The sequence below is a fragment of the Spinacia oleracea genome, chromosome 6 (genome assembly GCF_020520425.1).
Source record: "Spinacia oleracea cultivar Varoflay chromosome 6, BTI_SOV_V1, whole genome shotgun sequence".
Taxonomy (NCBI): Eukaryota; Viridiplantae; Streptophyta; class Magnoliopsida; order Caryophyllales; family Amaranthaceae; genus Spinacia; species Spinacia oleracea.
The window spans coordinates 67,801,635-67,814,044 of NC_079492.1; the positions used below are offsets into that span (position 1 = coordinate 67,801,635).

The following is a 12,410-nucleotide window of genomic DNA, read 5'->3' on the forward strand; positions in this document are numbered from 1 at the left end:
GTCTGTAAAGTCTACGCACATCCTCCATTGACCATTTGCTTTCTTTACCATCACGACATTAGCCAACCATTCTGGGTAGTCACACTCTTCTATGAATTTGGCTGCTAACAGTTTGCTGATCTCTTCCTGGATGGCTACATTCTTCTCTGTCGAAAAAGTTCTCTTCTTCTGTTTTACCGGTCTGACTTCTCTGTTAACATTCAACCTGTGGACCATGACGTTGGGATCAATCCCTGGCATTTCGTCGGCAGAGAAAGCAAATATGTCCGCGTGCTCTCGCAACAGATCGATGATATTTACCCTCAGGGAAAAGTCTACATTTGTGCCAATTCGGACTGTTCTGTCCTCTACTCCTTCTTCCAGCTCTATCTCCTCTGTTTCTTCTGCTGGGGCTGGTTTTAACAGTCCTTCTTCACGATGCTCAAAATTCTCCATGTCCAATAGTGCGTCTTTTTACGCTCTGCTCTCTTTCTCTTTCTGGACAAGGGAATGTCTGCCTCTGCCAGGGGTGGGGGTCTGGGTGGCTGTTTCAGGGCTGTGTGGTAGCATCTCTTAGCCTGCTCTTGGTTTCCCTTGACCTTAGCTGATCTGTTATCATTCGTTGTGTACATCATGGTGAGGTGATAAGTAGAATGGCGTTGTATGCTGCGGGTACTTTCACTATCATGAAATCAACCATGACATCCTTGATATCTTTCCCCTGCCCAATTTGGACAGGTAAGCTGACTATTCGTTCTGGTATCACCGTTGCCCCTGTGAAATCAATTACTGGGTAGCTAACTGGTTTTACGTGCTTTTCTTCAATCTGCAGCTCTTGGAAAGCTGGCCAGAATAGAATGTTTGCAGAGCTACCTCCGTCTATCAGGATTCGATGGATTTTTCTGTTAGCCACATCCAGAGCTAACACCATTGGGTCATCATGGGGATAAATTATGCCCTTACAATCATCTTCTGTAAAGGTGCACTGTGGGATTTTTGGAGGGGCAGGCCATTTTCCTGAGTTATGGTAATTAACCTGGTGTTTAAATTCGCTCACACTGGCCTTAGCACCGCTGGCTGTAGTACCAGCGTAAACTGGTCCTCCTGTTATGACCAGTATATCATTCGACCTCTTCTGATCTGCTGGGTGGTTCTGCTTTTGCTCTGTCTTTCTGTTATCAAATCGACCCTCATCATCCCTGTTTTCGTAGGTCCTGCTATATGAGCTCTTTGCCTTAAATTGTGTTAGGTACCCCCTTCGGATCAGGTCCTCAATGTTATCTTTCAGGTGAGTGCATTCCTCTGTGAGATGACCATGATCCTTGTGAAAATCACAGTACTTCTTCGTGTCCCTGTATTTGTTGTACATTTTCGGTGGTCTCTGCCATTTCTCATCCTCCTTGCTGATAGCAAAAATCTGGGTTCTGGATGCAACCAGAGGAGTGTATTCGTTGAATTTGCCTCGCTTTTCAGTTTTGAACTCACTACCTCTTCCTCTGACCTGCCCGTGCCAATCTTTTCTGGGCTGCTGATTTTCTCTTTTGTCTGGGTATTCTTTTTTGTACGGCTCTTTTTTGCTCTGACTACCGTAATTGTTCTCACTTGCCACATATCGTCGTGAGGTTGCTCTGCCAATCTCTTCACTTTTTATAAATTCATTTGCCTTCCCCAGTACCTCTGCCAGGGTTGTGAATGACTTTCTGCCCAGATAGCTCTTGAATTCTCCATCCCGCAGACCAGTCATCATAGCCAGGACTGCTACCTCTTGCTGTAACTTGGGTATATTCGATGCCTCCATATTGAATCTGGATATGTACTCCCTCAGAGATTCCTGAGGTCCTTGGATGACTGACATCAGCTCCCCTGTCATCCTTTCTCTGGCAATGTTTGCCACATATTGGGTGCGAAACAAGATGGCTAACTGCCGGAAAGAGGTTATGGTGCCCTTGGGTATTTTACCGAACCAGCTCTGTGCTATCCCCTCCAGAGTGGAAGGGAAGACCTTACACCACATAGAGTCTGTATTGGTATATAGCATCATGTGTCCTCCAAAGGCAGAGAGGTGATTCGTTGGGTCTGACTTTCCGGAATATTTGCAGGTGGGCATTTTTATCTTTTCCATTTTTTCCGAGAGTATCTCATCACAGAAGGGGGAATTATCAGGTTTAACTATTGCTCGGGAGGGATTTGGCATACCTGACCCGGAGTGGTGCCTCTGGCTGGGTGCTTGTTCGGTCCTTGCTCTGGGTTGAGCTCTGCTAGGCGTGATACTTTCTGCCTCATATTCTTGGCTGTCAGCCCCTTCCATCTCCTGCTGCAGATTCCTCCTCCAGACGTTCGGACTGTTTTGGGGTCTGGGACGTTTTCTCCTCTGCTCAACCTCAACCTCTGGGGCTGTCCTCATGACCTGGGCTTGTGGTGTTGTCTGAGTAAGGAAGGTCAGGACTTCTATGGCTGTGCGAATCTGGTCGGGTGAGAACTGTGCCCCCAATCGTGCTAGTGAGGCACTGGTTGGAACTGGGATGCCCTGGCCCTGGCTAGGGGTTGCCATAGCTCTGGGTTGTGGTGTCTCTCTTGGCGGACCAAGACTCTGAGGCATGCCGAACAAAGGTACTTTTGTGGTTCTCTGGTTGTTTCTTGAGGTGGGTTCTATCTGCTGGATTATCGGTTCGCTTGACTCAGTCATTTTGTGAGAGGGTAGGTCTTTTAGAGGCAAGGTCTGGGAAGTCCCCTCCTTCTAGCGCCATTTGTTCCGAGTGTGGAACTGGGAGGACGTTCCGAAGTGCCTTGGCCCTGTCAAGCAGAGCAAACGTGAGCTAACCTCGGGGGTTTAACCGAGGAAACCCCCTCCGATGCCTAAGTCAGCAAATGGATAAGAAATCTTTAGAGAGGGAATATAGAGAGAAGGTGGAGCAAGTACCGTGTGTAAGAATGTGTCCCATCATGAATGATGTGGGTGCTATTTATAGGCGTACTATTCTGTACTTTGGCCTACTTAGATGCCGCCACGTGTATGACGGCGATGTACTTTATTCCTTGTCGTTGTCTAGCCTGCAGGTCCCTTCTTGGACTGATGCAGCTTTGCCTAGCTCTGCTCTGTGTCTTTACACGTGATCTGGGGAGGTTTGATCTGCCTGGGCTGCATATGCTTGGCTTGGGGTTTAGAGTCTTTCTTTGACTTGGGTGTGCCCTGGGTGTCAGGGTTTGCTCTGTCATTGATGTTCTGTCCTCTCTGGATATGATCCCGTACAAAGATCAACATCACTATGAATCGTGACAAGCTGCTTAATGGCAATTGTCAGCATTGTGGCTAATCATATTTTACAATAGTCAAAAGAAAAAGAAAATGGAAACAGCAACCTGCAGCAGCAATGCAGCATATCTGTCTGATTGTCCAAAACAGCTTCATTTATCACCCATCATCTTCCAATGCGGTTAATACCAGAGCTTCCAAAACCCTTCAGGAAGTAATATAATGAAATGAAAAAACCAAAAGTCGGAAAATAAAAGTCTGAAAGCATGTCTGCAAACTTCCAACTGCACTTGAACGTGCCAAAGTCTAACTGAGCATACATTTTTAATATCTCTGGGATCTGTCCCATATGAAAGTATTCATTGGCGAATTGCACGAAGATTAAGGAGAGGAAATAGTAGATATATAGGATGTATAGTTAAACATAGGACAGACATTTCTGGCAATATTATCATTGAAATAGTGACCATTATCAGGAAAATGGTAGGAAAATGAACATATAATCTTATAAATATAAGGAAATATAATCATGCAAATCGATTCCAATAACTTACCGTCTACATCCTAATTTGGTTTCTTTGAAATATAATCATACCGTCTACATCCTAATTCCTTTGAACAAATTACCAGAAATGGCCTTTGTTTCAGATGAATTTGGCAGTGCAGCAATACGTACATCCTAATTTGGTTCCTTTGAAATATAATCATGCAAATTGATTCCAATAACTTACCGTGCATTTGATTTCTTTGTTCACGGATTTGGCTATGATTACCAGAAATGGCCTTTGTTTCAGATGAATTTGGCAGTGCAGCAATGTTGACATTTCCTAGTGGCTCTGGCTCCTTACTGCATATATCAAAAACAAGGATAAGTTATACTTCATGGAAGGCCAAATGATATATTCTTGGTTCATGCAGCTGAATCTATAATTTAGGGAATATGTCTTTGTTGTTCTTGATGTGAGAAGGAATTAGACAAAAGAGCTTGGCCAACATCACACAGTCCACATGTCTAATTATAAGTATCAATTACAGAGGTTAGTGACTTACTTCCAGAAAACTAATAAAAAGATTCCTAGGTGCCCAAAGCTATGCAGTGCTCTCAATGAGTCAATGCTTCTAAAAGTTATCCAAGGAAAAACAAAGATATTTTAATTATTAAATTTCTTGTACAGTATAGTAACTCTAGTTCCATGTGAATAATTTGAGCCTTAACTAAGTGTCCCATTCTTGTTTTCCTTATTGGTAGGGAAGGAGGAAAGAGGCAGGATACCATCATCATGAGCAGTTGAGCACCATACCCACTAAGAAAATCAACGGACATGTACTCAAACACAATCAAACGGACGACTGGGAATTGATCTCTCTTTCATATAAGTGTTTTTTAATTTTTAACTTTAAATTATCACATCCACAAGGCTAATATAATTATGCAATCCTCGAAAAGCCAATTTTTCTACTCATGTCATAATCATTATCGTTATCATTACCCCATTGCCTCAAAGAGACTCCCGCAAGAAGCGGGGTAAGGGGGGTCGAGTCTACCCAACCTTACCCCTGCAATTGCAGAGAGGTTGTTTCCAATTGACCCAAAAGCGATAACGGGACGACCATCTTCTACTTTATGGAAAGGAAGCGAAGAGGTTTTAAAAGCTATTTTGATTTAGTCCATTACATCACACAGCCGAAAGAACAAATAAATCTTTTGCTCTATCGAAAATGTACATAATTAAAAAAAATCTACTCATGTATGAAAAAATGAATTTTTTTACTCATGTATGAACATTTAATGCCACCTAGATAATAAGTAAACTCCTTATTCAACTATCTGACATATACAACCTAAATAAATAAAAAATCACAAAAATGCAACATAAGAGCATGTGTGTCTATGTGTTTACAGCACAGAAACACTATGTAAAGAAGATAGATAAGCTAGATAGGAGAGGTGGAGATGGAGTATTAATTTACCGTTTATTTTTCTTGTGTGTCTTACGACTACCTAGAACAAGACTTTCCACTAGCACTGTTGCTGCAAAAGGATAGAAATTACCACTGATCTCTACACTCTCTGCTGTCTGACTTTGCAAATCAAACCAAATAAGCTTTCGACGATCTTGTTCAAGGAGTACCCTAGAACCATCCTTGGAGTAGACAATAGGCCTCACATATTCAAAAGATCCAATCATATCTGGTTGTGCAACTGTGAACAACTTGATCCAAGATTCCTCCACACCATACTCCTTCATGACCCACACCTCACTCCGAATGGTGGGGTACTTGATTAGTAAACATAAGCACTGTCCCAAGACTTCGACAGTCAAATGGACTTCACCAGCTGAATATTTTGGCAGCAGCACAGCCTTATAAACTTCAGAACATAAATCAAATGACACAATCAATTTGGACTCATCAGGTTTCAAGGTTGCCATCCAATTTAGACATCCATTGACATAAACCCCCCATCTCCTTCTGTAACAAAGAAGATATTCTCGAGGGAAGTCCTGAACTTTTCTCCAAGAGCTCGCCTTCAGACTAAAAACCTTGACTTCACTATCATAAGAGTCAGGACGATTAGTAGAATATTGAATAACCCTAACCACCTTACAATCATCGTTAACCAAGTCATAACCAAAGCCATATATCAAGTGTTCATAGCCATATGGGATTTTAATCTTCGAAGCAGGCACTTGCCTGGACTTTCTGGTTACTGGATTGTAGACAACCGTGCCATTAATTCCATGCTTTTCCCCATTTGACAAACAGAGCAGTCCATTGCAAGAACCCAAAACCTCGGTTCCCATATCATAAGACTTCAAGGGATGGTCTATTATGATGGCTTCATCGAGTGCAGGAAATTCCACCGAATAAAGATAGGAGCTTCTGATAACCACGGCAAGATTAGTGGTGTTCTCCAAGGAGTGTTGTAGATGGAGCTTGATGAAATGAGAGTCGTCAATTAAGTACTTCCATGTTTTTGATACACAACGAAACCGTAAAAGGTCCTTAACTGGAAGTCTAGACAGTATATCCATGATCAAAGGCATTGGAAGTTCCATCATTTTCACACACCAAAGCAAGAGTTCAACTGAAAGAATAAACAAACAAAACCAACTCAACTGTAAAAACCATATAGAAAAACACCAAACATCTTGAAACCCGAAAACTCGAATTTTAGTTCATTTCACCATTGCCTCTTGAAAAAAACACCTTCGACATCCAAACGAAACTTAATCACAACAAAGCAGTCCATAAGAATCCATTACAAAAGAGGAAATGCATAGCAAGTGATTCAACAAATACCACAATAAACATCACTCTCTAGTCTCAAATACCAAAGATGTGCGGGGAAATTATGCCTTATCATCTCCTCCTACTAGTATTTCAGAACAACCCCACTAATATTAGGGGAAAAACAAAGCCAACGCAACTGTTAAAACCCTATACAATCTTGAAACCCCGAAAACTCCAATTTTAGTTCATTTCATCACTCGCTCTTGAAAAAACCACATTCGACATCGAAACAAAGCTTAATCACAACAAAACAGTCTAATAAGAAACGCAATTACACAAGAAAAAGAGGAAATGCATAGGAAGTGATTCAACAAATATCACAAACATGTAGGGAAAAATTATGCCCTGATTATCCTACTAGCATTTCGGAACAACTCAACAAATTTTAGGGAAGAAACAATTGATTTTCAATAAATAGACCAACTAAAGACTCAATCTTTCAGGTAAAAAACATTGATAAAATGGGTCACCAACACATCGTAAATAGAAACTACAGTATAAAAAAAAACTCCGAAATTGGGGTTGGGGAAGAGTGGAAGGATGAGAACTGGGAAGTACCTAAATTGCAAGTGTAGCGTGCCGGAGACTCATGGTGGAGCTCTGCAATAGGGGTTGGGAAGAGTGGAAGACTTTCGAAATGTGGAGATTTTAGGATTTTTAGGGCATTTCTATTTATACGTTGACATAATATATATTTCATTTTCTCTTTACAAAAGGGCCAAAATCTATAACCAATTCTTAAAGGGACTTGGTCCACACTAAATTTATTGTGGGCCATGTCTTAAAATAAAGTTAACAACTTGTTTCTAATTTATTTTGGTATTTTATTTGGATTATTATGAAAAAAATAGCAAATTAGTGTCGTTGATACATATTGTGCTTGAGTAATGTGATTTTAAGTCACAATTTGCTTTTAAAAACATAGGGTTACTATGCTTCAAAAAATGGTTACTATATCTAAGAATTTTGTTGTTTAATTTTTTATAGTTACTATATGAATAATAAAGGTCACTATAAGTGTAAAAATGGTACTAGAGAAAATATAATGGTACTAGAGAAAAATATTGATTTTGGGTACACACTAATATTATTGTGGACCAGGTCCACGCAAGAATAATCCAAATCTAGAGGTAGCAAAGGAATTATTCGGAATTGGATTTTGGTTAAACGCAAAGGGGCTTAAATATATAAAATGGTCACTTGAATCGGATTCGAAATTGTTATGTCTGATAAATGGTCAAAAATCGATCTCGTTGCTTAAATGGGTACCCAATTTTCTGATAGTATAATTTAAAATCTACGATTTTCTTTCGGTAGTTCTTCTTATCTTTTAAAAAAAATCGAACTTGTTTGATTGACGGACTCGAATATGATTATAATCGGACCTGGGTAATCCCAACCTAATTCTTTCCAAACTTGAACAAAATTTGATGATGACATAATCCAAATATAAGTATATAACTTATTCAAGTTCAACCCGATCCATCAATTGAGGTTGACACGAGTGGTTAAAGGTCGCTTGTTCCTTAACTAAGGTATCGGGTTTGAACTTTGGGTATGAAAAAAACCTCAACTGGGAGGGATGCTGCCCATCGAGATACCCATACAAACTCCCGTAGAAGATTAGTCCACTCATCGAATACGGTGGAAACTCATCATAGTAAAACCCAAAAAAAAAAGTTCAACTCGATCCTTACCCAAGTTAATTAGCACAAACCTATCGTTAATCAAACTCAATACTGGTTTGTCCCCGGACATACAATAATAACGACCCAACTCATTGTTTTTTTGGTGTTAGCACCGGTTTATCTTTAAGGCTAATCCGGATTCGGAACGAGTTATGAGTAAATAAGTTCCAGTCCCCTCCCAATTGTTGTTGCGGGGAATCGAACACGAGTTCTCCCTACCAAGTTCAGCCCCAATCACCCCTAAATTAACAGACAATTGGTACGACCCAACTCATTGTGGCATATGAGTTTAACATTGTCAATTTGAGGGAAATATAGTGCGATCAAAAAAAATTTGCCACCTTTAACAAATTAATTTGTCATTATTTATTATTTGTTAAGGTAATTAGAATTAGGATATAACTCTAATATTAGAGTTAGTATTTCAGTCAGTTTATAATTCTAGTCTTGGGGTTATTATAACAGTCTACGTTATTTGGTTCTTATAGTAAAATTGGCATTATCTATGTACTATATATTTGATGATCGTATTCGTAACACAAGATACTCAAGTTTTTAGTCTCACATTAATATTTTTACATGGTACCAGTACCACAGCTATAATGTAAGCAAAACAATTTTTCATTTATCTTTCCGTATGTCAGGCGGTGAAGAAACCCCACCTGGCCACCTCCTTCGTCCACAATAATAGCCGCATATTCGCGACAAGTTGTTGACTCCTAGTCCTCTCCTCCATGTTCCAAAATTGCTTAGTGGGCCAAGCCCCAGCTCTTCAGCGCAGACTAATGGAAGGCTTAGGTATGCCTTCTTGGTACCACAAACGTCCCCGATCATCGTTTTTAGGAAAATTTGCAAATTACTACCTAGTTTATTTGAGAGTTTGTGAATTACTACCTATATCTTTAAAAGTTGTGAATTACTACCTACATCTTTAATTATTAATATCAATTACTACCCATTTTTCATTTAATTTACCTAGTTTATTTGAGAGTTTGTGAATTACTACCTATATCTTTAAAAGTTGTGAATTACTACCCATTTTTCATTTAATCTATTTTCTCACTAATTAATCAACTAATAAGAATATAATCACCCTAAATATGAATTATTTAAATTAAATTAAAATTAAATCACCCAAAACAAAAAAACCCCCACAAATTAAAAAATTGACCCACCAAAAACAAAACAAAAAAGACTTGATTATGTGTTCTTCCCATTCTTCCTCTCTGGGTTCATCTTCCGTAAGAACACTTCTCTGCTCTTGAATTATGCTTTTCAATTCTACACTTCAATTCTCTTCTCTCTGATATTAATTTCCTTGACACACTTTTCTGACTTGTCCTTCTCTTCTACAGTTGTTATTGCACCGATGTGTTTCATATCGTCCCATACTCCCCTCCATCTATACCTCTAAACAATTTTAAACATTAAAAATTTACCATTTACATTTAACAAATTTATTTAAACAAATAAAAAATAAATTACCTCGTAATTGTAAATGGAGGTCCTATGACCAAAAGTATCCGAAATCTTCTTAATACTACTATTATTATCATAATCTACCTCAACTATTGATTTTTCTTCACTTTGTGGAACCACAGTAAGCGATTAAGTCCCGCCATTGTTGCTGTTGTAATTGCTGTTGGTAGACATGGTAGTGGTGTAACTCGGGACCAACTCGGTCTGAGTCGACTCAATCGAATGGCCCAAAACTCAGCACCACATCCACCGCACCCAAGACGAGTCGCCGCTGAGTCATCCACCTCAAAGCCGGAGTTCGCAGAGAACGCAACGTGAAATCCGGCTGAAGACAATGGCGGGACTTAATCTGAAATCCGGTTTCAGATCTTCTTGTTGATGTATTTTTTTTCAATTTTTTTCAATTTAAGGTGATTTTAAATTTAATTTATTACTTAAATAAATTAATACTGCGTACGAACTATATAATTAAGGTCATTACGGTGTTATTATTTCACTAATTCGTGAGAAAATAGATTAAATGACAAATAGGTAGTAATTTGCATCAATAATTAAAGAGATAGGTAGTAATTCACAACTTTTAGAGATGTAGGTAGTAATTTATAAAGTCACAAACAACCTAGGTAGTAATTTACAAATTCTCCTCGTTTTTATGATAAGTTTAATACCAATTTTTGGATCATTGACACCGTAGCAACGAATTATGTCACAGGTGATAAAACTTTGTTATTTAATATTTCGGATATTTATGATTGCCCTGTCGCACTTCCCAACGGCAAATTGGAGTATGCTACTCAAGAAGCGATTATCAAAAAATATCTTTTACTTTATGCTAAAACAAACACCAGAAATGACACAGGTCACTTGTGTAAAATTTTCCCGCCTAAAACATTGTCCTAAAATAAATATTTTTTATTTTATTTGTATTCTCTACCTTTTTATAAACTATCTATGTATGGAAAAAATATTAGTTTATAAATCATGACAATAATAGATACTCCCTCCGTATTTATTTAAGGGATACACTTGTCTTTTCCTGCCGTATTTATTTAAGAGATACACTTGCCATTTTTAGTAACTTATCAACCCCGCCATCTAATTAAATAATACATCTAATATACCCTATCGCCCACCATCCTATTAAACAAATATTTTCATAAACCCACCCCACCTTCCACCCGGCCACCAAAATGACATGGTCCCCACATATTTAATTATTAAAATATTTATCCAACCCCACTTGCTTTATTATTTTATTTCATTCAATTATTCTTCTTAATACCCGTGCCCGACCAAGTGTATCTCTTAAAAAAATACGGAGGGAGTACCAGGTAATAATAACTTTGCTAAATACCTTTTTGACAAAATTTTAGTCAAATCGGTACATTAATAACTCAATATGTTGGTCAAATTAGCATATTGCACATATAATAATATGCATATTAGATAAATAAATTTAAATTAGTATATTCAGAATTTTTATAATTATGCAATATTTTTGGGATGTATAGTTAAATATTTTTTAAAAAAAATGATTATAATTCGTGCGTGTATGGGATTTAATCTAGTTGTTGTAAAAAAATATCCTTTATGTTCCCCCAATTTAGCTGCAATTTACTTTCAGTTTCTCAATTAAATGATGATTTACAGACCGTTGTCAAATTTAATTCCTCCATGTGTTTATACAGGACCAAACGGGGAGCTGATCGATTGTGCTTAAACAATAATCGTGCTTAAATATTCAAAACTTTTGGTTAGTGTAATATTGCCTGATTTGCCTCACCATACTCACCTGCCATCACTCTGTACCACTACCACCTCACACAGTTCCTTTCCTCTCACATACTAGCCAATTAAGCTAGATTCATAAACCAGATATACCAAACCCGAGACTATTTCAGGCCAAATTCATAAACCAGATAGGCCAAACCCGAGATTAAAATCCCCTATAATAAACTGATTAACCCAATTACACCAAATACAGACCAAAGCAGCATACAGAAACAGGCCAAAGTACGACCAACACATACTAAACGAGGCTTACATTGGGCACAATTCAGTAAAAACTAACTTAAAACCAAGCGGGTAACATAAGGTAAGATCCAAGCCATCCTTATTAGATCCACATTCCTTTGTCGCTTAGTGTTACTTACTGAACATAAGGTAAGATCCAAGCCATCCTTTTTAGATCCAGAAGTGTTTCTCGGATTACAGAGTTCAACTGTCAAACTTTTGCAGAAGGTTAAGCCTAACCATTCTGAGCACGGCCATGCATTTTACAGTATCTAACTCTCCGAGAGGCCTTGTTACACAACAACACCATATCCTATCAAAGATAGGAGGACAATCCATTCTTGCAATCTATGAACACTCACTTTGATTCATAGTACGCCCAATAACTGCTTTTATAGCCTCCTTTTACGGTGCGACGTTTAGCTAGTATCAAAGCAAACTAATTCTCAAACGAGTAGACATAATCGCTCATGTTCTGAGGAACGGTTTCTAATCACCATTAATGAGAACTACCTATGACATGAGTTTAATCTCTTAAAGCGTTCTCATGGTCAATCCGATACAAGATCCAATAAGTATCTATGCAAAAGATTCTGACATCCAGTCACTCTAGTTCAAGAAACAGAACTAAGTAATCTACTTGCAATCTAATCTTCATTAGTCATTGGTCGTCCACCTTTCAATGACCTGGATTAGGGATCCTT

The 12,410-nt window shown here is 38.5% G+C and overlaps 2 protein-coding genes across 3 annotated transcripts; both read right to left on the bottom strand.

Moving 5' to 3' along the window:
* Positions 1 to 610: 610 nt before the first annotated feature.
* LOC130463234 (uncharacterized) lies at positions 611 to 2,665 on the bottom strand. Its single transcript, XM_056832306.1, has one exon. It carries the CDS (start codon positions 2,663 to 2,665, stop codon positions 611 to 613), a length of 2,055 nt encoding a protein of 684 aa, XP_056688284.1.
* LOC110804863 (F-box protein CPR1-like) lies at positions 2,639 to 7,178 on the bottom strand. 2 transcript variants are annotated; one of them, XM_056833924.1, is made up of 4 exons: positions 7,085 to 7,178; positions 5,204 to 6,320; positions 3,964 to 4,079; positions 2,639 to 3,437 (listed from the first exon to the last, which is right to left on the bottom strand). In XM_056833924.1, the coding sequence occupies exons 2-4, from the start codon at positions 6,292 to 6,294 to the stop codon at positions 3,415 to 3,417; spliced, it is 1,230 nt and encodes a 409-aa protein (XP_056689902.1). In that variant the 5' UTR covers positions 6,295 to 6,320; positions 7,085 to 7,178; the 3' UTR covers positions 2,639 to 3,414. The 2 variants fall into 2 exon arrangements, with proteins under 2 accessions (XP_056689902.1, XP_056689901.1); XM_056833923.1 differs by lacking the exon at positions 2,639 to 3,437 and having other exon boundaries at positions 3,455 to 4,079.
* Positions 7,179 to 12,410: the final 5,232 nt, after the last annotated feature.